Below are 25,000 nucleotides of genomic sequence, written 5' to 3'. Positions count from 1 at the left end.
CTCCATGTGAGGCTGGTGGAAATGTGTGGAGGCCGCCGCGCTCTCCATCTCCATGGCACCCTGGGACAAGGGGAGAGAGGCTGCTCTCCTAGGGTGTCGGGGAGGATTGTAGGAGCCCTTTAGCCAGCAGTCACTCCTTCTCCCTACTACATCTTTCATATAGGGCCCAGCAGGCAGCCCAAGTTCCAGAATCCTGGGCCCACAGTGACGTCACTCTCAGGATTGTGCTCTCACGTTCTGGAACTCTCTCCTGTCCCTGTCCTCCTTCCTTTCCCCCCTCCCCCAAGGCATCACTCAGGCTGAAGACCACCCCACCACATCTTCTGCAACCAACCAGGAGCAGGACGTGACCACCAACACCGCATAAGACTTTGGATTCACTCTAGCTCCTGCTGTCCACTTCCGGTGCTCAGTTTGGCATCTCTGTAGCATCCATCTGCCTTCTTCCGCAGCTTGGCACTTGGCTCCCGAGACACTGAGTTCAAGGAAACCAAGTCAGAGGAGGCAGAAGGGAGAAGTAAAGCTGATGGGTTTTCATTCTGGCCCAGATGTCCAGGGCCCTCCTGCCCTCTGGACTGAGTCACTCATCTTCTGTGATGAGGAGCGAGCCCCGTGAAGGACGCACCTTCTGGATGTTCAACAGAACTCACTTATGGCTCCTTCACACCCCCTCCCATCTGCGGCCTTTTGGTCATGCAAACCTTAAGCCTGGAAACGTCCATTCCGGTTAGGGTTTTTGTTCTAAAAAGGGTGGCACCCACCCACGTAAGCCCATCCTCTTGGGACACTCCCCGTCCCCCACGCCCCGGACCCGTTCCCCGTCCCCCCTAACCTCATCCCCGCCACGCCACGCCCCGGCGGAAGCGACGCCTGCGCAGTGGGGCCGCGGGGGCGGTCGCTGTGCCTACGCCGCCAACCGGCCGGCGAGCGCCATGGCGGAGGAGGTGAGGCGGGAGGAGGAGACCGGCGTGGGGCGGGCCCCGAACCCCCGGGCGGTCCGAGACCCCCACCGGGCCGCCTGGGCTTCGCCGCGCCACTGCGGCCCGTAGGCGCCCAGGCCCGGCCGGAGCCCCTGCTCGTCCCCCGCGCCCCCGGCCCGGCCTCGCCGGCCTCCCCTTTGGCCCAGCGCGGTGCCGGGGTCAGCGGTTCTCTCGGGTCTCGGGACAGGTGAGCATCCTGATGAAGGCCACGGTTCTGATGCGGCAGCCCGGGCGGGTGCAAGAGATCGTGGGCGCCCTCCGCAAGGGCGGGGGAGACCGCTTACAGGTACCGCGGGGGGGCTGGGGATGTGGCCTGCCCAGTGCGCCTTTCCGCTTTGCTGCGGACACCTGCAAGCATGCCTTCAGCCCCTAGAAATGGCCAGGTGCCCGAGGGCAAGCCTGTTTTGCCTTGGGGGAGAGCCCACCTGCCCAGAAACCTAGATGTCAAATTTCTCAGTAAGGTCGTGCTGTAGACAGAAAGCACCCCACACCAGGCCTCCGGGTCTTGTTGTCCTCACTAGCCGAGGTTGGTGGGCTCCCCAAGAAGGCGCAGATGTGTAGATGGGCCAAAAGGTGGGGGCATCTTAGGAAGGACCAGGGCATTGAGATGGGTGCTATTGAAAGAGTGGAAGGGGTCCTGTTTCTGCAGTCCTCACCCCCATCCTCAGAGAGGCTGGGTCTTCTCTGGGTTAGCACAGGTACTAACTACGATTAGTTCTTCCTTCAGCGCTTCCTAACTCCCCCAGGGCTTTGCCCGCAGACTGGCACTGAGCTGTTTGGACTTCCATAATCATCCTCCCTGGCTGGCACAGGGCCACCCTGGAAGGAGCCTGTCTAGGCTTCATCTCTCTTTTGCATTTTAGGTCATTTCTGATTTTGACATGACCTTGAGCAGGTTTGCATATAATGGAAAGCGATGCCCTTCTTCTTACAGTAAGTCACATACTAACTTGCTTTATTGGGCTTGACAGGATGAGGGCTTCTAAGGGGCAAGTAAAAGGAGTTCTGTGTTTTTGCAGATATTCTGGATAACAGCAAGATCATCAGTGAGGAGTGCCGGAAAGAGGTGGGTTACTCCCTTCTTTGCTCAGAAATGGCTATCATATACGACTTCCAGTGGCTCTTGGTTAGGACCAAAGATTCCAGGGTTGAGACCTTAGAAGATTAATTTTTAAAAAAATTGTTGTTATGCGCAGGTGGACCTAGTCTTAATACACTGAGACAGCTTTTCCTTTTTGGCCAAGACATGTGATGATGGATGTTTGGAATATGCTTACTGCTATCTATAGAACTTAATAGGAGACTTCGATGTTTGCTGTTTAACCCTCCCACAACTCCGAGAGGTGGATAGAATCATTACTGTCTCCATTTAGCAGATGGGAGAACAGAGGCTTGGAGACGTTTGAGCAACTTACCCAAGGTCATACAGCAAGATGCAGAGCTTGGTTTTCCCATAGATCTGATTCTGTTCCCGAACTCTTTCCACTATATTATGCTCTTTCCTTAGTATAAATTTTCTTGGTAAGGCAGCAGGTACCAAGAAAGACTTCTGAATTATCGTCTATGTATGAAACTCCCGTTTCCATAAGATGCACACAGATATCGTAAAGCGATCCCTGTAGCCTTGGAGTTCATTTTACTTTGCTCCGCGTTCTTCCCTTCAGTGTCCTCTTTGCCAGAGCAGAGCTGTGCTAGCCCCTCGTTTCTCTGCAGGTTGCTGAGCTCTTTCTGCTAAATAGCTTTATCATTTAGTTCCACTTGATTATGAAGTTTACCAAATTGGTTACTAAGTGGTCTGTTGGTCTGCCTTATTGGTCAGGTCTTCTAATACTCCGTCATGATTACTGGTTATTAAGATGGACAGTGAATTATAGATAGCTTTTCTGTTTCTACACTTGTCTCTCTGGTGATGCCACTTGCAGCTTAAGGTAGATTCTGGCTCCACCACTGATTACCTTTGGCAGGTCACTTTTTTTGGTTCCTCACATCCCTGATCATAGCAGCTTCCAGAGAGCTACGTCCGCAAATAAGACAATAGGTTTGAATGCCCTCTCTAGGATAAAGAAGCTAGAGAACATTAAGATTTGTGGCGTTGATGGGTTCCTGAAGAAATTAATAAAGCAAAAGTTATGTAAGAAATCTTTTTTCTTTTTAAAAATTTATATTCTGGGGGCTTCCCTGGTGGCGCGGTGGTTGAGAATCTGCCTGCCAATGCAGGGGACACGGGTTCGAGCCCTGGTCTGGGAGGATCCCACATGCCGCGGAGCAACTAGGCCCGTGAGCCACAACTACTGAGCGTGTGCGTCTGGAGCCTGTGCTCCGCAACAAGAGAGGCCGCGATAGTGAGAGGCCCGCGCACCGCGATGAAGAGCGGCCCCCGCTTGCCACAACTAGAGAAAGCCCTCGCGCAGAAACGAAGACCCAGCACAGCCAAAAATAAAATAAACAAATTTTTTTTAAAATTTATATTCTGTTGAATTCTGTTATACTTTCAGAAAAATGTTCTCACACTCAAGAAAACATTGAGAATCTTAACACATTTTAGGAGCTTTCTGTCTTTGTCAGTCTTTGTATTTAACCCTCTTTTGGACTGACTGTCAGGGACTCCGTTTGATCTCATAATATTCCGAGACCATGCACGTATTAAAATTAAAATTTTTTACTCAGTCAATTCTCTTTTTTACTGGGCACTGTTACTGACTGAGCCCATGTAACACATGATCCCCGAAGCAGCCTCCCTAGATTGTGGAAGGTCCTGGCATGTGGAAGGTGACCGTAGCCAGAGGAGGTGCACAGAGATGCTTCCCGTGAGGTTGTCCGCCTGACGTTGGCAGTGCGATGGAGTTATCCCCGAACATGCTGTGTCCCAAGCTCCAGTCTTCTAGTTCCCTCGAATGATTTTTGCCAGATCTGTGTAAAGTACCCTGCTTTTAAAGATCTGAATGCAATTCACTTGCAAAAGAAAGAAGCAATCTTTATGAAAGCATGCGTGTGCTATTCTAGTTTTCTTTCTTTTTCTGACATACATTAAAATGAATCCCAAACCACTAAAATGAAAAGTGTTTTTATCCATGTACCCCCCCCCAAAGTTATCTTGCCTACCACCTGAGGAATGTGCCACATTTTGGGAAATACAGCGTTAAATCAGTTCTTACTGGTAAAGCGGGTGTGCAGAGGGATGGCCAGCTCTGCAGCTCCAGTCACTCCCTTACATGAAGTTGCATCTTCTAGGTGACTTCTTTCTCATGCTGGACTGTAGGACTCTGCTGGGGAAAACTTAATGTGGACTAAATGGCTTTTCTCTTCATTTGGATGTCACAGCTCACAGCGCTCCTCCACCACTATTACCCTATTGAGATTGACCCATACCGGACCATCAAAGAGAAGTTACCTGACATGGTGGAATGGTAAGTGATGGTGGTGGTGAAACGCCCCTGGCCGTCACAATGCTTGGTCTGGACGGGGGCGTATTTTTCCTGAGCTTTGGTCAGATGCAGGCTCCTTTACCTTACTGAATGCTCAACTGAAGGCCACAAGCCCAGCTGCTAGAACAAATTGTCCAGATACAGCCAGGCTATGTGTGGCTACTGCTAGAGTAGAGGGCTCACCAAGTATGCTTGGAATGAGTTAGAAGCCCCTTAGCTTAGGGCAATAAGTGCTTTGGGGCAATAACCCTCCTAAGGAAACCAGTATCACTGGGCAAAGCCCCAGTTCTCCAGAGAGTGGGGTCACAGAGGAAGGGATTCAGAAGAGCTTTGACATCAGCAGCAACTGGCCCAGCTCTTGCGTTGCTGCTGTGTTGCTGTCTCACCCTCTTCCTTTAGGGACAAGCAGCGTCCTTCAGGAAATGGCTCTGGGGAAAAAGATGAGGCCTCTACTGTCAGTACTTCCAGCGGAGACTCGGCCCTGAGATGGGAAAGGTCACTTTACTTCGTGGTTTGAATTTGGGGTTTCGTGGGGTGTCTGTTTCCAGGTGGACCAAAGCACATGAGCTCCTGTGCCAGCAGAAGATTCAGAAGTTTCAGATAGCCCAGGTGGTGAGAGAATCCAACCCAATGCTTAGGTGAGCTGCCTGCTCTGGAAAATGTTTCTGCCAGACTGTTTGGAAGGGATTTGCTCACAAAAGAGAGGCTGGGAAGGATCGAAGAGGAGTCAGTTGCTGGGAGAGTCAGAAGCGGTCTAGCACCATGAGTAGCTGACGTGGAGAAGGTCTTGCTTTTCCTCTCTGGACACAGCCAGAGAATTTTCTATCCTTGGGTGTGTCCTAGGATGCAGTCTGCTGGTAGTGGATATGGTATGAATATGACCAGGGCTCCATCTCCTAGAACAAACAGCATCTAGCTCATTTTTCCCAATGATAAAAAGACTTCTGGGGTCCCCATGGTGACTGGTGTTCTTTATCCAGACATGGGAGTTGGCTGACCTAGGACCCTTGATCATCTGTGGCCTTCACAGTGCAGCTGTCTGCTGGAGCGTTCTTTACTGGAGGAGGGATGAGGGCACGTAGAGGAAGGGGTCAACACGGGTGCCTTCCCTCGAGGATTGTGTGTCCTGATTGGGGAGAGAGGCTAGCTCGTGGAAAGCCAGGAGAGTAGACACGTGCAGACCCAGTAAGTGCCTGGGTGGGTTGGAGGTGTTCCCCAGTGAAGCTGCCTCAGGATAGCTGCCTGGTTGTATTTTGCTCAGGCAAAATAATCCAGAAACAAACAAACAAACAAAAAATGTGGTTATATGGTGTATATGAAGTTCAGGGACAGGGAGAGCAAATCAGTGGTGATGTGAAGTCAAAATGGGGGCGATGGCATCAACTGGGAGGGAACATGAGGGAATCTTGACCTGGTTAGTGACTACATGTGTGTGAACATATGTAAATATTAACTGAGCTGAACACTTAAGATTAGTGCACTTCAATAATTTACTCTATGTATTTTATACCACAGTTTAAAATGTTTTTAAAAAAATGTTAAAGATGTAACCCAAATAGAAAATAAAGTACAGTCGTAGAGGCAGTGCCATTTCAGAACCGTTCATGTCACTTCAGGGATGGATACAAGATGTTCTTCAACACCCTCTCCCAGAACAGCGTTCCCCTTTTCATCTTCTCCGCGGGCGTTGGGGATATCCTGGAAGAAATCATGCGGCAGAGGAAAGTGTTCCACCCGAACATCCACATCGTCTCTAACTACATGGAGTTTGACGAAGACGTGAGCTGGGGCTGGAAGAGGGGTGGGGACTGCCAGCCAGGGTGCTTCACCCTAAATGTTAACCTTGACGGGGGAGGGGGGAGGGAAAGCATGCTGGCTTCTTTGCCCTCAGCAGTTATTTATTTATTAGTGCCAGCTAAAGACAGTCGCTTTTGAGGGACCCGCTCTTGGGTGTTTGGCTGACATTCGACTCTGCCAGGGAGGACCGAGTTTAGGGCTCAGCCAGGCCCCATGTCACTGTCATGGCTCGTGTGCCGTCCTAGGTACTCAAGGGCTTGGACTTGGACTTGTTTTTCTTGAGCCAGAGGTGGGCTGCTCTGACTCACCCGTGTTCTGACTTCTTCCCCTTAAAACCAAGGCTGGAATTTTCATCCCTTTGACCTGTGGTTAGGGTGTGGCTAACAGCTGAGGTTAGCGCACATGTAGCCAGGCAGTGCTTGTGTCACGGGCTTCATGCTTTCACCAGAGTAGGTGATCAACAATATTTGATGGTCCCTGTTAGTTTAAACCAGGGGTTGTAACCTTTTTCTGTAAAAGACCAGGTAGTAAGTATCTTGGGCTTTGTGGGCAATATGATCTCTGTCACAACTACTCTGTCACACAAAAAAGCACTCGTAGACAAGAGTAAACAAATGGGCCTGGCTGTGTTCCAGCAAAGCAATTTACAAAAATAGGCCAAATCTAGTCCACGGGCCCTAGCTTGCTGACCCCTAGTTGGATCACAATGAAGTTTTGGCATTATCTGTGGCTTTCAGGATTCCGTTTCCTCTGTGGCAGAGACAGTGGAACACTGGTCCTGAATGGGTCCTTGTAGCGCTTCTGTCTGTCTCTTGTCTTGATGATTTAGGGCTTCCTAAAGGGATTCAAGGGCCAGCTCATACACACCTACAACAAGAACAGCTCCGTGTGCGAGAACTCTGGTTACTTCGAGCAGCTTCAGGGCAAAACCAACATCCTCCTGCTGGGAGACTCCATGGGGGACCTCACTATGGCTGATGGGGTTCCTGGCGTGGAGAACATTCTCAAGATTGGCTTCCTAAATGACAAGGTAGGTAGGAGACCCGGGTTCTTCATGGTTGGCTTCTCCTTCATTCCTGTTAACGAGTGCTCATTGAACACCTTCTGTGGGCTAGACACTGTGTGAAGTATGAGAGGCACAGAGGTCAGACACAAGCCATAGTCTCATAGGAAACAAAAGAAATACCCAGTGGTTACAGCTGTGCACGAAGCACACGGCGTGACCCAGAGGTCACAGCACGTCATCAGAGCCCACACTTAACCGGGTGCTCACCGTGTGCCGCGCACATTAACCCAGTTCATCTGTACAGTCATACTCTGAGGTAGTGACTGTTATACCCAGTTTACAAATGAGGAAACTGAGGCAAGGGGCTTAAGTAACTTGCCCAAGGTGACATAGTTTAGAAAGTGGTTGGGCTGATTACCAGTCCTCCTAAATCATGCCAGGAAGGCATGATTGAGATGGGAGATGTTGGTATTCAGGATGTGGGTTTATAATTTAGAGAAGGAAAGCACAGGAACAGACCAGAGGTTGACAGAGGTGAAAACATAAGGTCACAGAGGGGCACAGTATGGCATCAGGCTAGAAGGCCTCCAGTTCTCACCCTCAGCCAGCAGGTGCTGAAGCCTTGTGAAGATTCAGTTCAGAGAGATTAGAGGTAACATCTGATATTTTTTGTTTCTAATCGTTGTGACGGTCCTTTTGGCACTGACCCAAGGGTTAATTGTGGCAGCCTGCCTCCATGGCCATCTGTGTCTCCAAAGGGCAGGTCCCGGTAACCTTGAACTCCTCCTGGGGAGTCGCAGCTTGAATGCCCTCTTCCCCAGCCCCAGGTGCGCAACGGTGGGCGACGCGGAGGGCAGGGCGCTGGGGGACTCTCCGTCTCTGCTCCCCGGGCAGGTGGAGGAGCGGCGGGAGCATTACATGGACTCGTATGACATCGTGCTGGAGAAGGATGAGACGCTGGACGTGGTCAACGGGCTGCTGCAGCACATCCTACAGCAGAGGGACTGGACAGAGATGCAGGGCTTCTGAGGGCGGGCCGGGGTCAGGCCCCGCGGGCTGTGATGAGGAGGGGCTTCGGCGGAAGGCTACTCTGCTCTGAGCACTGCTCCTCCCTGGGCTGCAGAGAAGAGTCCCGGCGGCTGGGAGCTGCTGGCCCACGCCCCTCCCTCCCCCTTTCCCTGGCTTCGTGGTTTGTGTTCTCCAGAGCCTTGAGGGAGCCCTGCCAGCCCGGAGGGCAGCAAAAGCCATTCCAGATGAACTGTGGACCTACACAGTGTTAGCACTTTAGGAATCATTTGGTCCAGGGAATCTTTTTTCCAGTATTTTTTAACATGGGAAGCTGCTCTTCAAACAAATCTGTGAAACAGATCAGAATAAAAAAGGAAAACACAGAGCTGTTCCGATTGGGGTGGGGGTGGGGCAGAGCCTGTACCTCCTGGTTCTGGAGGCGCAGGAACCTCCGAGAAGCTGCTAGAGCTCCACGGAACACAGCTTGAAAACCCCTGAATTAGCCCAGGAGACTCTGAGCACAGCGAGCACAGCCTAGTGTGTCTGTGGGCATCACGGTGGGCAGGCAGGGTTGGAAGGGTGTGCTTCTGACCTGGAATGGTTTGACTTGATTCTCATGCAGCCGTTAAACTTGAAATTCAGCTGGGATCAGCGGAATCTGGCCGGCCCTGTATGCAGAGCCCCCTCTTTATGGGTCCCTAAAGTGATCCATATGAGTGTGGATTTGCACTGGTGCCCTTGGCTCCTGTCCGTCCTCCTCCTCCACGGCCACTAAAATGGATGACTTAAGGGCAGGTGAGTCGGGACCTGAAGGGAGCAGGTGCTCAGGGTACTCAGATTCATTCCCTCACCCGCCTGCCTGGTGGCTGGTAAGTTGTGTTTGTCTGCAGCTCAGCAGAGAAAGTGATGGAAGTGTTGACTGAGGGCCAGCTGTGTGCACCCAGGTGCTGCAGGTGCCGTTTCATCCTCACAGGGATCCTGCAGGAGGTATGGGTCCACTTAGAAAGGACCAGTCCTTTGCCCAAAGGCCAGAGCTGGGAGCTCGAGCTGGGGTTGCAGTGTTTCCGACAGAGCCAGCCTTCTCTTCTGCATCACGCTGCCTCCACAGGGACTTCGTTCAGGCTGTCCTGTTAGGCTTGGGGGAGGGTGGTTATCATCTGAGGCTGTCCGCTCTTTCGACCCCGAGGTGCTCTCTGTGCTTTGGGACCAGGGAGTATCAGTCACTGGTGACCATGGGGAGCAGCTCCGTCTCTCGGGGGATCTTGGGCAAGAGCTCGGTGCTTGTGGGGGCAGTTTGGGGTGTGAATCCAGTCATTTTCTCTCCCAAGCATCCCCCCCACCCCACCCCCTTGGATGGCTTGGGTCATCTCTGTCGCACTGGCCGGAGTCCAGCCAGGCAGGTGAGGGCAGATGGCCTGATAGTGGCTGAAGCAACTCCTTCCTTAAGACACCAGAGGTTTGAACTCAATTACCTTTCTTTCTGGCAGGAGGGAGAAGCACCAGGCAGGTGGTAACAGCTGGTGGCCAGGAGCAGGGAGAGGTGGGAACATCGTGGTATTAGAAACGATCTGTGTGAAAGGGGAATCTGACCTGTGTGGTTTAATTTAACCCTTGAGCTTTGCATGTTGTGTTTGAGTTCAGGGAACTTGTTTTTCCATTCAGCTGGGACCCTTAGGAGATCAGGATCATGTCTCCAGGCCTCCCCTGCAGGCCACTCTCTGTGGACACTTACCCGCCAGCCTCCCTCCATGGTGAGGGCCCCAGCTGGGCCTCAGGGAGGCAGGAGGCTGAGACCTAGGGACACAGGGTCTTGAGCTGAAGGGCCATGGAGATGGCCTGCTTTGCTCCCTTTCCTCCCAACACTTGGGTCTAAGCTTCCCGCCCCCAACCAAGAAAGACCACATCCCGAGGACTTTGGTTTCGGACGTGTTTTATTTGGCACAAAGGAGAAGGGGGTCTGACACCAGTTTAGCCTTTTGAGTGTGCAGAGCTCTGCCCACCCCCCTCTCACCCCTCAATAATGAGCCCCTTTTCCACATTTATCTCAGCCCCGAACCAAGGACTTCATAGCCCTAAGATCCATCCAAGTAGGTTTCCTCATACCACCCCCCTTCATTTTTCTCTTGTTCTTTGGTCCCTAGAGAAGGCAGCCTTCTTTAGGGATAAAAGGTGACACAAAGCCCAGCCCTGAAGTGCAGCACCCTAGGGGCTCTTCAGTCACCATTGGACGGCAGCAAGGGGACATGGGACAGGTGAAGGGAACCGGACAGGTAAGGTAGGGCTGCCCCCCTGGAACCGTCCCCTTCCCTAGGAACCAGCCAGAGCCGAGGGAGGAAAGCTGGGGGTTCATGTTCCTGGGGAGCTGCCAGGACAGAGGAATGGGGTCTGTGGGCAGACAGGCGGGGGGGCGCGGGCGGGTTGAGGATGGTGAGGAAAGGTACAGGTAAAGGGGAAGATTGGGGAAATAAGGAAATGATGAGCTTGGCCTTGCTCAGTGTCTGGTGACACGGAGGGGAGGTCTGAGCAAGGGGCCAGCAATGACCCCAGCCAACCCCCAAACTCTACCAATCCCCAGGTTGGCTTTGTAATTCCAAAACTTTTAAGGAAGGGGTTTGGGGCTGGGAGAGAAAAACCGAATAGAGATCTGTGCTGTGGATTTTACTCTCGGGCAGTGGGAAAACCAGAGTTGTCCCCTCTGACCACTTTCTAGAAACTTCCAGACCTCATTCCAGTACAGGGGAGGGTGACTGTTGGGAAGTCAGCCCCACTGCCCACTGTCCTCCTAGACGTGGACCTTTGCATTTGGGCCCAGGCCTCTGCCCTTCAGAGCTCCTCGTGGACCCGCTCCTGGTCTTCATCCGACTTCAGCTTGAGTTCCTCGGCAGTGATGTTGCCATCCTGGTTGCGATCCTGATTCTGGAACATGTCTCCTATGGTTTTCTCAGGGTCCTGGCCAGGCAGGAGGCGTCCTTTGCCCTCACTGACTTGAGCCTTGATGAAGGTGGAGAACTGCGGCAAGGAGAGCCAAGGGGAGGGGGAGAGAGCATCCTGCCTGAGCAGCTGTGCTCACCTTGGGACGGGCCCCAGGGTGAGGCCTTCCAGTGAGGACAGAGGAGAGGAGCTGGTGCCGCGCCCAGGGTCAGGCAGCCATGGGGGAATGGGCTGCATGTGGCAGAGGCAAAGGCGGGGATGAGGGGCTTAAGGCACACTGACCCGCAGAGGGGCGGGAACACGGGTGCAGACAGGATGGTGGACACACACTCGTTAGATGCCACCGTGCAAGGTGGCTCCTGCCAGGTGACAGCGTGGGAGGGATTACTAGAAGGAGCGAACTCCTCACCCACCTCCTCCGGGGGGACCTCGCCATCCTTGTTGAGGTCCATGTCTTCAAACAGGTTGGCAGGAGGGTCTTCGTGCCACACAAACAGGTAGCCTGTGGGCAGCCCATCCTCCCGGGACACCAGCTCCACCTCAAACAGGAGCACAGCACTTCCAGGAACCCCCCGGGCTGGAGGGAGGAGAGGAGGAGAGAGGGAAGGGTCTGGGCCCGGCTTCACTGCCTGCCCAGTGCGCTCCCAGCCTACAGGCCTCAGCTCCTGCCTTGGGGGCTGGAGAGTGGGGCATGGAAGGGGAAGCATCGGAAAGGCTTCACTCACTCCTGCCAGCAGCCATCCAGGCTCCAGGTGGCAGGGCAGAGGGGAGGAGGAAAGCCATCAGGCCAGTCTCTGCTCACCTCCGCTCTCTCCATGTGCCAGGTGTGGGGGGACCACAAGCTGCCGCCTCTCTCCCACACACATGCCCTGCAGGCCCGTGTCCAGGCCTTCGATCACCTTGTGGGCGCCCAGAGTCGCCTCCTGAGGGGCCCCGTAGTCATGGCTGGGGGGAGAGCAGATTCCCGGCTCAGCGCTCATCCTGGTCCCCGGCAGGCCCAGCTCCCGAGTCACCCCTGGTGCCACCCCACAGGGCAGGGTGCAGGGGCCCAGTGTGCAGAGATAGGGTCAATCCCCTTATCTCGTAACTGCCCCGCAGTGTGGCCGGGGGCTCATCTCTCCCTGCTCATTTCCCTCCACTGAGCGGAACTAGCAGCTCCCCTACTGCTTACCTCACCCTCCCTCTGCCTGTGGAGTTAAGAATTTCAGCTTAGATGGGAACTTAGGGAGGGAGGAAGAGTCAGGGGTGCTGCTAGGAGGACTCCCCACGCCCGGGCCCACCCACCTGCCCAGCCCTGGCCCTGCCCCGGACCCACGAGGAGAAGAGCCTGGTGCCATCCAGCAGAGAGCAGTTGTAGTGGTAGCGAACAAAGTCCCCAAGCTTGGCCGTCTCGTTGCAGGTCTCCGGGGGCCGGGACAGTGTCTTGATTTCCACTGGATCTGCAGGGTTGTGGAAGTCGATGATGTGGACGTCGAAGATGAGCACAGCAGAGCCAGGGATCTTGTCTCCTGGGACCAGAATGGGGGCGTGGATCAGCTGGAGTCTAGGAGGGGATGCTCTAGGTCTCCATGGAGGCCCCAGACCTTCCCCATCCTGGGGTTTTAAACAAGGATGGGATGGGATGTTTGTCCACATAGTCAACTCTTGCAATATACCCTGTGGCGGTGAGGAGGCAGGGGAGGGGAGGGGCACACCAGCTGGAAAGCCTGTTCCATGTGTATCTTGCAGCCTCCCAACAACTCACCCTAATGATCCATGTGATTAGTTCCATTTTACAGGTGAGCACACAAAGGCTTCCAACAAAGCTGGGACTCAAATCCAGGTCTCTTTGCTTCCCAGGGCTATGCGGTTTCTGTTCTTCCATAACCACCCTCCTCCCCAAGCGCAGCAGGAATCCACCCCCTTCACCCCCGCCCATCAGGGGGAAGGTCAGGAGGAACTGAGGTGTTGGCTTGGGGAACAGGGAGCATGCCTACCAGTCCCGTTCTCCCCGTAGGCGAGGTGGGGGGGGATGGTGATTCTCCGGCGCTCCCCCATGCACGAGCCCTGCAGCCCCTGGTCCATCCCTGGGACCACGTAGCCCTGCCCCACATAGGTATTGTAGGTGTGGTTTCGGGAGTAGCTGCAATACAAGGCGGGGAGGCGGGCAAGGGAGTCACAGCGGCCCTGCCCTTCCCGCAGCACAGAGCCGTCCCCAGCCCCCACCGTCGTCCTCAGGAACCCCCGGACCTGGAGTCAAAGAGGGTGCCATCCATCAGGGAGCCGTTGTAGTGGTAACGCATGAAGTCCCCAGCCACGGCTCTCCGGACGCAGCCAGGTGGCAGCTCCAGTGTCTCCAGCTGGACCGTGTCCTTTGGGTTGTGGACGTCAATCAGTAGGACATGGAAGACCAGGGAGGCCTGAGGGGGGATCACAGTCCCTGGGGAAGGGATGGGCTTGAACCATACACGTGGAGAGCAAAGCAGGGCTTCTTCTCCACTCAGGAAGGCCTATGTGAGCGCCGTGCAAAAATGTGCTAACCCTGCTTTCCAGAGCCTTTGATGCCCATCAGCAGCCCTGGTTCTTCCCCTGTGAGGCCTGAGCTGAGCTCTCCCCAGGGCCACCACCAGCCCATATGAGCCTTTGTGTGAATCAGAATAAAGCACCTTTTTTTTTTGTTTGTTTGTTTTTGGCTGTGCTTCGAGGCTTGCGGAATCTCAGTTCCGCAACCAGGGATTGAACCCGGACCCCAGCAGTGATAGTGCCGAGTCCTAACCACCCAAGCACCCCTCCTTAGTGAGGTGATCACCAAGGGCTAGATTTCCTCACTACCTGCCTCCCTGGGTGGGTGTCCTTGTGCAGTACTCAACCTGAACAACTGTATGTGGCAGCCCACTTCTAGAGAATCCCCAAGTCCCTGCTTGCCCTCACCATAGCCTTTCTCGCCATAGGCCAGGAATGGGGGAATGATGATCTTCCTTCTCTCTCCAGGACACATGCCCAGCAGCCCCTGGTCCATGCCCTTGATCAGCCAGCCAGAGCCCACGTAGGTGTCATAAGTGCCACCTCTACTGTAGCTGCAGAGAATGAGGTAGGGGTGAGGCTGCTGTTGGTGGGAGAGGCAGGAAGGCCCCCGACTCCCCGCCGCATGCCACAGTCCCTGGCGCCCCAGGGATCCTTCCAGCCCTTACCTGGTGTCGAAGGCAGTGCCATCCAGCAGTGTGCCGTTGTAGTGGTAGCGGACAAAGTCGCTGTCCTGGACCATGCGGGGGCAGTGGGGTGGGCGCAGCAAGGTGCTCACCTGCACAGTGTCCTCCTTGTTCCACACATCCAGCAGGACCACATCGAAGTAGAGGGTGGCATCCGGGGGAATAAGCCCCGCTGTGTTTGGTGCAGCCCCCAGAGTGGGGGGTGGAGTGGAGGTCTGAGCATCCTGCTTGGCCTCCCCCTCCACCACCCTTAGTTCCCCTTCTCCCAGGTCAAGCTAGGATCCTACCCAGGTCCCTATTATTGCCCTTCCTCCCACCCCAGGGGCAGGAGACGGAAAAGTCTAGTCCCAGACCTGCAGCACTATTCATTCTGCGCATGCAGTGTGACCTTGGAAAGCCGCTCTCCCTCTCTGAGCTTCAGTTTTCTGGCCCTGGGCCCTTGCTTCTGCCTCCTGGTCTCCTCCACCCCCATGCCTGGGCCCCAGCTCTCCTCACCCACGCCGATGCTGCCATAGCCAAGGTGCGGAGGCACGATGAGGCGTCGCCGCTCGTTGACGCACATGCCCATGAGGCCTCGGTCCATGCCGGTGATGAGGCGCCCCACGCCCACCACGATGGCCACCAAGGTGTGGCGGTCATAGCTGGGGAGTGAGGGGACAGATGGGATACAGTGACCTCTGCCCATGGTCACATACATGCACAGGTGCACACAAGTGCGTACACACACACACCCCCATCCCCCTCCCTACACAAAGGTGTAGATCCACAGGCTCCTCAACTCTTCAAGCCTCCCTCCTAGGTGGGCCGTGACTCCCACCTTAATAGGATGGGCTGTTACAAAAGGAAGTCTTCCCGGAGGCCAGGGGCTTTTATCTGCCCTGGGATGGGGGGATGGTGCCAGCAGTCCTGTCTGCTGCTGCTATCTGCTGACAGAAAAGGAGTGGGAAGTGCAGACCCAGGGTGGGGGGTGTGGGGAGACCAGTTATCCAGCACTTAAATGATCAGGCCGACGAAATGCTTGGCATTTTGCATTCATTATCTTTTTAAAAATATTTATTTGGCTGCGCCGCATCTTTAGCTGTGGCACTTGGGATCTTCGTTGCGGCATGTGGGATCTTTTAGTTGCGGCATGCGGGCTCTTAGTTGTGGCATGCGGAATCTAGTCCCCCGACCAGGGATCGAACCCGGGCCCCCTGCATTGGGAGCGAGGAGCCTTAACCGTTGGACCACCAGGGAAGTCCCTGCATTCATTATCTTATTTAATTCTCTCCCCTGTGAGGTGGGCTTTATTATTATTATTTGCCGCACCATGCAGCTTGTGAGATCTTAGTTCCCCCACCAGGGATCAAAGCCGGGCGGGCCAAGCCGGGCCACAGCAGTGAAAGCGCCAAGTCCTAACCACTGGACCACCAGGGAATTCCCGAAATGGGCATTATTGATTTCATTTTTCTTACAAGAAAAATTGAGACTTGAGAGACCAAATGACTTGCCCAAGGTCACACAGCTAATGTTTGGTCTGCTGAATTCCAAAGCCCACGTTTGGGCCACTGCACCATCAATTCACAGAAGAAAGGAAGGGGAAGCAGAGCTGGCTGGGGATAGGGATTGGTTTACAATTTTGAAAAAGCCTACTCTAAAATTGCCATGGCTTTTGCTTGTTTTTAGTTACAGTTTTAATTTTAAGTTTTCAGAAGTTAAGGAAAGATGGGAGATTATTATTTTGATGGAAGGTGTCATGGGTTGTGAAAGTTTTCCAAGCTCAGCACTGCTTGGATCCAACCTGGATCCAAGAGTCCCCATCAGAATCCCCGATAGGGAGGTCATTCCCCAACTCCCAACCCCTCCTCCACTCCTTGGTGGCCACAGGCTCACAGCTGTACTCCTGGCTACTGCCTATGCCTCATTTTGCCCACTGAGCTGGTTGTATGGCCTGCTTCCTCCACAGTGCCGTTGTGAGAGCCCAAGCATGGCAAGAAGCTTCGACCAGTTAAACACTACCAAAGTTCGCCCCAGAGTCAAGGCTAATGTGTACTGAACCCGCTTGCAGACTGTAAGGTACTGTGTGAAGTTCACTTTCATTCATCATCTTGAGTCCTAACATCAGCCTTAGGAAGTAGGGATGCAGTTTTTCAGACTGTTTTTTAATCTCCTTTTTTTCAGATGAGGAAAGTAAAGCTTAAAGAGGCAAAACTCCTTGTCCATGATCACAGCCTGGGTTTGAATCCAGGGTCTTGGTCTCAGAAGTTCGTGTTCTTACCCAATAAACTGCCTGCCTCCAAAGCCACTAATTTCTATAGGCCGAGTTGTGTGTTCGACCTGGACCCAAGGTTTAACTGAGGCTGGCCTGGCGTACAGCCCTGCCCCCACCAAGAAAAATGGACTTGCCAGAGCAGACGGAAAGTCTGGACACAGACCAGGAACCCATCTCTCAAACCCCAAGGCTGGCAAGATGGGCGGCAGCACTGACCTGGTCGAGCTAAGATGGAGGGAGATGAGGGTGCGGGATCGCGGGGAGAGGGAGGCACGAAAACCCTCGGAGGAGCCCAGGGTGGCATGTGTGACATGTAGGCAGACAGGGTCCCTACACCAAGCTATGCCCTGCACTCCCTGATCCATCCTGCTGTCTTAGAGTGCCCACCTGCTTTACCCCACTGGCTGCTAAAAACCCCCTCCCCCTCCCCCCAAAGCTCTACTTACTTCTTCTCTAAACACAAAGACACTGAAACCTGTGGCTGGAACCAGAAAGGGAGTCAGGGTGGGTGGAAAGGTAGAGGGTGCTGGGCTGAGACCGCATGCAGCAGGGACCATGCCCTTCCCCCCAGCTCTGTGGACCAGAAAACCCCCCTCTATGTCTTTAAATAAAACGCTGGTAGGTAAATAGAGCAGTTCACCTCGATTCTCAAGCACCGAGACAGAGGGAGTTTGTGTGAAAGAAACAGGGGTCTTCTGAGAGGCGAAGGTTTGAAATTGAGGGCAGGGATGTCTGGGGAGATGGACGTCTAGGAGTCCCCCCACCCAGGGTGCTGTGTTTGAGGTTAGGGGATCACGGTGTGGGTAGGGAGCATGCAGACACAGCTTAAAAGCAGCAACGAGGGAACCCCAGGACTGAGAGAGCTTGGTCCCGGGCTCCGGGAAGGGAAACGGTGAGTCTGGGGGCACCCAAGCCATTACCTCGAGTCAAACTTCTTGCCGTCCTCGAAAGTACCGTTGTAGTGGTAGCGCACAAAATCCCCCATCTGCACTTCCCGGGGACAGGCCCTGGGGATGTGGTACCTCTCGATGACCACATCTTCCAGGGGGCTCCCGGCCGGGCTGGCGCGGCTCAGCCCCCTCCCCACGGCCTGCAGCAGCAGCAGCGACCGCAGCAGGGGGAGCCGGAGGACGGCGTGGCTGGGGCGCCCGGAGCGGAACATGATGGTGCTGGGACAGCCGGCAGTGAGGGCGAGCGAGAGAGCCGCCGCCAGACTCCTTCCCCCCCGTCCTCCCAGAGCTGGCTCCCCCTCTTCCTGTCCTCCATCCTCACCCCCGCCCCGGCTGGTCCACGTGGAATGGGGGCTGGGGAGGCTGAGCTGGCGGGGGCGGGGGGGGAAGGGGTGTGGAATAGGAGGAGTAGGGCCAGGCTGATAGCGTTAAAGTACGAGGAAAGAACCACAAAGCCCTCCAGATTTTCCCCCACCCCCACCCTGGGGCTGAGAGACCTGGGAGGGGTAGGGAAGTTCCGGAAAGTTGGGAAAGTCGGAGCCGACTTAAAAAAAAAAGTTCGGAGTCTTTTTACTGGAGCCCCCCGGGTCCTAAAGCCGGACTGAGGCATCCCGTGTTTCTGTGGCTGGCAAACCCAAATCTAGGTCTCTCCGGGTGGCTGGTGAGGCTCCAGAATCGGAGGGGTATCTCAATGCTCCCTCCCACCCCTTCTGCCCCAGGGCTGCTTTGTCCTGCAAAAGCTGGACTGCCAGAGGACTTTCTGACGTGGGGCTGGAGATCGAGTGGGAGGTGGTGAGAGTGGAGGATGTGCAGGGTAAAACCGGGGGTGTGCCTCCCCGTCGCAGGCTGGGGGGACACTTGGAGGAACCTCTTCGGGGCTGGGAGTGGGGAGCAAGCAGCAGGACCGCTCCGATGGAAGGAAGAGCGGGCTCCAGGGCTTGGGTAAAGTACAGTGAGGTGGCACTTCCCTCAATTTCTCTATATTAAGGTCTGGGGGAGGGGGGACTAGGTCTTTGTGTGGGAGGGGATTTCTGGGCTCCGCATCCCTGCGGGAACTGTTCCTCCACCCTCTCACCATCTGCCAAGGGGAGGACCCCCAAGGGCAGGAGGTCAGGGACTCAAGATAGTGTTGGCTTTCTGAAAAGAGTGGAGACACAGCCCTCGGCCCCTCGGGGGATCTGACTCAAGCCAAGACCCCGCCTCGCTGCGCCCGGTACCAGGCGCTAAGACCCAGCGGGCGCGCCGGCCAGTCCCAGGCCCCTGAGCCCGCCAGCCTGCCCGGCAGCTGGGCCGGGACGCCAGCTCGCGGAGGGGAGAGACAGCGGCGAGGAGGGGGCTATGGATCGGGCGGTGTGGGGGCTTCTGTGGCTGCTGCTGGGCAGCGCCGGGGCGCAGTACGAGAAGTACAGCTTCCGGGGCTTCCCGCCCGAGGACCTGATGCCCCTGGCCGCGGCGTACGGGCACGCGCTGGAGCAGTACGAGGGCGAGAGCTGGCGCGAGAGCGCGCGCTACCTCGAGGCCGCGCTGCGGCTGCACCGGCTGCTGCGGGACAGCGAGGCCTTCTGCCACGCCAACTGCAGCGGCCCCGCGCCGCCCGCCGCCGCGCCCCCCGGGCCCGCGCCCCCCGGCCCCGACGGCGGCCGCGGCGACGAGTGGGCCCGCGAGCTGCGACTCTTCGGCCACGTCCTGGAGCGCGCCGCCTGCTTGCGGCGCTGCAAGCGTTCGCTGCCCGCCTTCCAGGTGCCCTACCCGCCGCGCCAGCTGCTGCGCGACTTCCAGAGCCGCTTGCCCTACCAGTACCTGCACTACGCGCAGTTCAAGGTGCGCGCCCAGCCGGCGGCGCCTCCCAGTCGGGTCGGGGGGAGCGCGGCTCCTCGCGTGTGCTTGGGGCTGCGGGCTCCGGCCCTGCTGACCGGCCCTGTCCCCACGCCGCAGGCGAACCGGCTGGAGAAAGCGGTGGCCGCGGCCTACACATTCCTTCAGAGGAACCCGAAGCACGAGCTCACTGCCAAGTATCTCAACTACTATCGCGGGCTGCTGGACGCCGCCGATGAGCCCCTCACGGACTTGGAGGCCCAGCCCTATGAGGTGGGGTGCCAGGGTAGGGCCAGCCCTGACGCAATTCCCTGAGTCCCCCCATAGGGCCCGTGGGGGAGGGGAGGTGCGGGGGTCCCCTTGACCCCTGTGCCGTGTCCCCTCCCCCTAGGCCGTGTTCCTCCGGGCTGTGAAGCTCTACAACAGCGGAGATTTCCGTAGCAGCACCGAGGACATGGAGCGGGCCCTGGCCGAGTACATGGCCGTCTTTGCCCGGTGTCTGGCTGGCTGCGAGGGGGCCCACGAGCAGGTGGACTTCAAGGACTTCTATCCAGCCATAGCAGGTATCCACCCCGGTGGGCATCCCTTTCATCCGCAGGGCCCTGCTTCCCAGAACTCCTAAGGCACCTTAACACAAATATTCATTCCATACACATTTATGGAGCGCCTACTAAGTGCTTGGGAGGAGGACAGGCATAAGGTGTTATCCCGACCCTCAGACCCTTCAGTCGGCGTTGGCTGAGAGGGGCCAACAGAACACCTGCCACTGGGTGCAGAGGGCTGCAGCGGGGAGTGTCCAAGGTGCTGGGCATCGGTGCAGAGAGGAGGTGACATCCCAAAAGGGTCTGGGGAGGTTGGGTTCACGGGCCTTCCAGGCAGAGGGCAACGCAGGTGCAAAGTTGCTGAGGTGGGAAACGACCCAGCAGGTGTGTGCAGAAAGCAGTTTGTGGCCAGAAATCACACCTAGTCTGGGGATCCCTAAGGGCGGAGTCCCTCAGCAGGGGCAGAAGGGTCTGTCCTGAGCTTCTCTCTTTGGGCTTCAGTCCCACCTCCAGGCCTCACCTGCCAACCTCCCAGTGTGCCCTGGCTGCCTCTGGCTTTGGGGCGGTGGGTGAGCTGTGGGGGTGATAAGTCAGCCCAGGCCACTGTAGGCTTCCGCAGCATCCCTTGTCCCTCGACTGTCTCACGGGATCAGCAGGCAGAGCTGGGACTGGAAGTCATCGGCCGTCATCCCCATCAGCGGGATGGAGCTGTTCAGTACACCAGCTCCTCACCGCTGCCACCCCCATCCCCAGATCTCTTTGCAGAATCCCTGCAGTGCAAGGTGGACTGTGAGGCCAACTTGACCCCCAACGTGGGCGGCTACTTCGTGGAGAAGTTCGTGGCCACCATGTATCACTACCTGCAGTTTGCCTACTACAAGTGTGAGCCTCCTGGTGGGCTTGGGGTGGGGGAGAGCACTGCACTGGGAGTGAAGCCGAGCCAGAATTGAGGACCCTTGGTGATGGGAGGGAAGGCTGCGGGTGGTGAGGCAGGTGAGAAGCTTGTGGCGGGGAACAGAGAGCAGCCTCGGGGGAGAATGCCAGGGCCTCTTGGGTAAATGACTAGATAGTCAACAAGTGCACAGCACTCGATAGTTTACAAAGCCCTGCCACATCTGTTTATCTCACTTGATCCTCTCACAAGCAACCCGTAGCTGGCGTTATTGGACCCATTTTTCAGATGAGGAAACCGAGGCTCACAGAGGGTAAGGGGCCATTAGTTACATGGCTAATAAAAAGTAGCACCAGGACTTAAGGCTCTCCTCACTTAAGGGGGATTCTGGCATCAGCCGGGGCTAAGATGGTCAATCTCCAGGGTTTCTGCAATGCAGAGATGCCAAGATTCAGACAGGCTGGAGTTGGAGAGGAGGAGCTGAAGACCAAGGGCCAGGAGACCCTTTGTGTTCTAGTTGGCAAACAGGTTGAGGGCTGGGCCACCAGCTTCTGATTCCCCAGTGCCATCATTCTCCAGCTGTGTGAGCTCAAGCAGTTTACCTGACCTCTCTGTGCCTCAGATTTCTTATCTGTAAAAGGGGGATGACAGTAACAGTGAGGCTTAAATGAGTTACATGGGGCATAGGGTAAGTGCCCAATACATTCTAGCTTGTATTATTATTGGGTGGGGTGAGGCGCCCAACAGGTATTCTGGGAGGCAGCTGGGGAACCAGGGGCACTGGACTAAATTGGGAGATAGGGGTGGGTTAGTTGAGGGTTATCCCTGAAGGTGGGGAAGTGCCAGGGCCACTACTCACTCCTGTCCTGCCTGCAGTGAACGACGTGCGCCAGGCCGCCCGCAGTGCCGCCAGCTACATGCTCTTTGACCCCGAAGACAATGTCATGCAGCAAAACCTGGTGTATTATCGCTTCCACAGGGCCCGCTGGGGCCTGGAGGAGGAGGACTTCCAGCCCAGGGAGGTGGGCATCACCGAGGCATTCTCAGGATATGTGATTTGATTTAAAAAAAAAAAACAAAAAACCTGGCTTCCTCCAAAGGCAGGGTGAGAAATAAAAAGAAAGAATTTGGGGGTTTCCCTGGTGGCGCAGTGGTTGAGAGTCCGCCTGCCGATGCAGGGGACACAGGTTCGTGCCCCGGTCCACGAAGATCCCACATGCCGCGGAGCTGCTGGGCCCGTGAGCCATGGCCGCTGAGCCTGCGCATCTGGAGCCTGTGCTCCGCAACGGGAGAGGCCACAACAGTGAGAGGCCCGCATACGGCAAAAAAAAAAAAAAAAAAAAAAGAAAAGAAAAGAAAGGGAGAGTCCTAGGTTCAAACCCACCAGCTGTGTGGTCCTGGGAACACTACTGGCCTTTTCTGAATCTGTTGCCTCACCTGTAAAATGGGGGTGGAACAGCCTATGTCTCCAGCACAGTGCCTGGCATGTGGAAGGTAAAAAATATCTGTCCCTCCCTGCTCCCTTCCCCACTCTCACCATGCTCACTGCTGGCCTTTGCCCTTCTTCCCCAGGGACCCCATAACCTGGACCAACTGAGGAACCCCTTGGAATTCTAGGGCAAGACTGGCAAATATGGGGCACGTGGTGCCACTCCCCACTTCCTTGTCAGTGGCAGACATTGCGAATCGATTTAGGCACTCTTTCTCACTGAGCCCTCGGAATCCTTCTTAACCCGGCACTTCAAGCAGCTGTGATTTTTCGATCAGCATGTGAACTGATACCTGTTCCCTGCTCCTCGAGCTGTAAGAGGGCCAGAGGGCCCAGATCCTAGGAGCTCTGGCTCCTCCACCATCTGGCAGCAGGGCCTGGCTCACCTCACTTTGCTTCCCTCCTCCCAGGAGGCCATGCTCTACCACAACCAGACAGCTGAGCTTCGGGAGCTGCTGGAGTTTGCACACATGTACCTGCAGTCAGATGACGAGGTAAGTGGCCCCTTGCCCTTCTGGCTTGGGTGGTGATGGACACCCCTTGATCCTCTTCCTGGGGCCGCTGTGCCGAATCTCAGCCTCAGCTCGTGGCAGTCAGCCATTGTGAAGCAGAGAGATTTCACCTGTCCCTTGTTTACACCTGCCCTCCTCTCCCCGCTCCGTGTTCTCACACCCCCCTTCTCTACATGTCTGAATCTCGCTTCTCCTGGGCCCAGCTCTGGTGGCGCCTCCTCCAGAAGCCCTTGCTGTACGTCCTGGCTCTGTCTTCTGGGCTTGCAGTGCCTACTCTGACCGTCTGTGCCTCCCTGGACCGGAGTTATTTACAGCCCTCGTCTGTCTCACCCCGCCCCTTTCTCCAGCCAGTCTCCTAGAGGACTGGGCTCCAGGACAGGGACCAGGTTATTCCCAGCTCTCCCACAGCACCTGGCACAGAGCTGGCCATCAGAAACTGAGCTTGAATGAACCAGTGAGTGAATGTATGAACACAGGATGCCAGGAAGGAAAGACCACAGTGTGTTGTTACATTGATTCTAAATGAGGGTTTGAGAGCCTGAATTGTCTGAGGTGTTGCTGCCCTGTGCTTATTTATCCATCCCCTCCATTGTTCATGCACCCATGCCCCCCCTCATCAAACAGGGGGCCAGGTCTGCACGGTGAGCCCCCAGGCTTTGGTGCTTACCAGACTTGGCTCCACCATTTCCCAGTTGGATAGCCTCCAGGCAAGTGTTAGGTAACCCTCTAACTTCCATTTCTTCATCCATGGACTGGAGAGAACAATGGCCATCTTACACTGTTGTGGTGAAAATTCAATGAGATCTAGTATGTAAATCACTTAGTGTAGAGCTGGCACAGAGTAAGCGCTCAGGGGGTGGTAGCCATTTTGATTACTGTTATTTGTTGCCTGCTGTTTGCCAGACACCGTGCTTGGGGCTGTGGTAAATTGATGAAAGGCACAGTCCCTCGCCCAGTCAGTTCACCGTTAGTTCAGTGCAATGGGAGAAGTCAGCACGGGGCACTGGACGAGGCCTCCGGACCCAGCCAGGGTCATCAGCAAGGGCTGCATCCTGGAGCTGATGCCTGGTGTTGGAGGGATAAACAAAAGCTATCCAAGCACAGGGGAGTAAAGGTGTTCCTGGCCGGGAAGCAGTATGAGCAGACAGTATTCATGGACTAGCCGTGTTGCCTGTGTATTTATGCTTAAAAGGTGGGCTGTGGAGAGGAAGAAGGTTACACCAACCCTGAAGCTCTGCTGGTGGAGCCCCATGCATCAGTTCATTGAGGGGGCAGTTTGGGAACAGGACTTAGGGAGAAACCCTCCAGTCATTCCTGTGTGAGGTCTTGAGTGTGACTGGGAAGGAGGGGTTTGGGACCAAGATGGGATGGGAGGGCCCCTTGGCCAGGAAGGGAGCCGATCTGGCTTTGTGCCTGCTGTGACCTGGTTTATCCTCCCATCCTGGGGCTGCTCTAGATGGAGCTGAAGGAGACAGAACTGCCCGTGGAGCCTGCGGAGCCCCCGTCTGATGCCGAGTTTGAAGGGGAGGGCGACTACGAGGAGAGCATCTATGCTGACTGGTGGCAGGAGCCAGATGCCAAGGGTGACGAGGCTGAGGCCGGTCAGCGACTTGAGTCCTGGTGGCGGGGCGGGGATGCAGCCTGGGCTGGACGTTAGGGACAGGAGGATCCAAGCACTGGGCTGCAGAGGCTGTGGACTAGCTGTGCTGGGTGCTGGCACCCCTCTTCTGTGGGCTTCCGACCTGTTAGCAACCCCTGTCCCACCTGGTAGAGGGGTGGGGGTGACATCCTTCCTGGAGCAGGGACCAGCTGAGACCTGTTCCTGGGGACCCTCACTCCTACCTGCACCACCTCCCCGAGGACAGCACCCAGAAACCTGTTGGGATGGGAAGCTAACCCCAATGCTCTCTCCTTTCATTTTTCAGAGCTGGAGCCTGAACTAGCATAAGAAGAGGGCCCCCGGCACCCCTCAAGAGCTTTGGGAATCCCGGGCCCAGTGGCACCACCCCCACCAGCCTGGGCAGCAGCAACAACTATTTATTAAACATGTAAATGGACATAGCTGACCAGGCCCCATCCTGTCCCAACTGTGAGCACTGCTCCCCAGACCCCTCTTGCCTCCTCTCTGGGTCTCTGGACCACCGGATGATGGTGCTGCAGCTGCTGACGGACTGCCCTCCTCCCAGTGTCCTCCTCACCCAGTGGGGCAGTCTC

At 55.8% G+C, this 25,000-nt stretch overlaps 3 protein-coding genes across 3 annotated transcripts; 2 read left to right on the top strand and 1 right to left on the bottom strand.

The window, feature by feature from the left end:
• Positions 1 to 880: 880 nt before the first annotated feature.
• On the top strand, positions 881 to 8,598 carry NT5C3B (5'-nucleotidase, cytosolic IIIB). Its single transcript, XM_007129061.4, has 9 exons — positions 881 to 944; positions 1,168 to 1,266; positions 1,844 to 1,913; positions 2,000 to 2,046; positions 4,302 to 4,387; positions 4,954 to 5,043; positions 6,022 to 6,184; positions 7,032 to 7,232; positions 8,103 to 8,598. The coding sequence occupies exons 1-9, from the start codon at positions 933 to 935 to the stop codon at positions 8,235 to 8,237; spliced, it is 903 nt and encodes a 300-aa protein (XP_007129123.2). The 5' UTR covers positions 881 to 932; the 3' UTR covers positions 8,238 to 8,598.
• A 1,531-nt stretch (positions 8,599 to 10,129) lies between these two features.
• FKBP10 (FKBP prolyl isomerase 10) lies at positions 10,130 to 17,805 on the bottom strand. The gene is made up of 10 exons (XM_007129064.4): positions 17,507 to 17,805; positions 14,831 to 14,976; positions 14,318 to 14,507; positions 14,058 to 14,203; positions 13,377 to 13,566; positions 13,124 to 13,269; positions 12,463 to 12,655; positions 11,950 to 12,092; positions 11,561 to 11,724; positions 10,130 to 11,225 (listed from the first exon to the last, which is right to left on the bottom strand). Exons 1-10 carry the CDS (start codon positions 17,746 to 17,748, stop codon positions 11,040 to 11,042), a joined length of 1,746 nt encoding a protein of 581 aa, XP_007129126.1. The 5' UTR covers positions 17,749 to 17,805; the 3' UTR covers positions 10,130 to 11,039.
• Positions 17,806 to 18,441: 636 nt separating this feature from the next.
• Positions 18,442 to 24,994, top strand: P3H4 (prolyl 3-hydroxylase family member 4 (inactive)). The gene is made up of 8 exons (XM_024130507.2): positions 18,442 to 19,357; positions 19,472 to 19,624; positions 19,743 to 19,914; positions 20,647 to 20,775; positions 21,662 to 21,807; positions 22,685 to 22,768; positions 24,243 to 24,387; positions 24,712 to 24,994. Exons 1-8 carry the CDS (start codon positions 18,875 to 18,877, stop codon positions 24,732 to 24,734), a joined length of 1,335 nt encoding a protein of 444 aa, XP_023986275.1. The 5' UTR covers positions 18,442 to 18,874; the 3' UTR covers positions 24,735 to 24,994.
• The last annotated feature ends 6 nt before the right edge of the window (positions 24,995 to 25,000 follow it).

The sequence above is a fragment of the Physeter macrocephalus genome, unplaced genomic scaffold (genome assembly GCF_002837175.3).
Source record: "Physeter macrocephalus isolate SW-GA unplaced genomic scaffold, ASM283717v5 random_1346, whole genome shotgun sequence".
Classification (NCBI taxonomy): domain Eukaryota; kingdom Metazoa; phylum Chordata; class Mammalia; order Artiodactyla; family Physeteridae; genus Physeter; species Physeter macrocephalus.
This window is presented reverse-complemented; position numbering and strand designations above follow the sequence as displayed.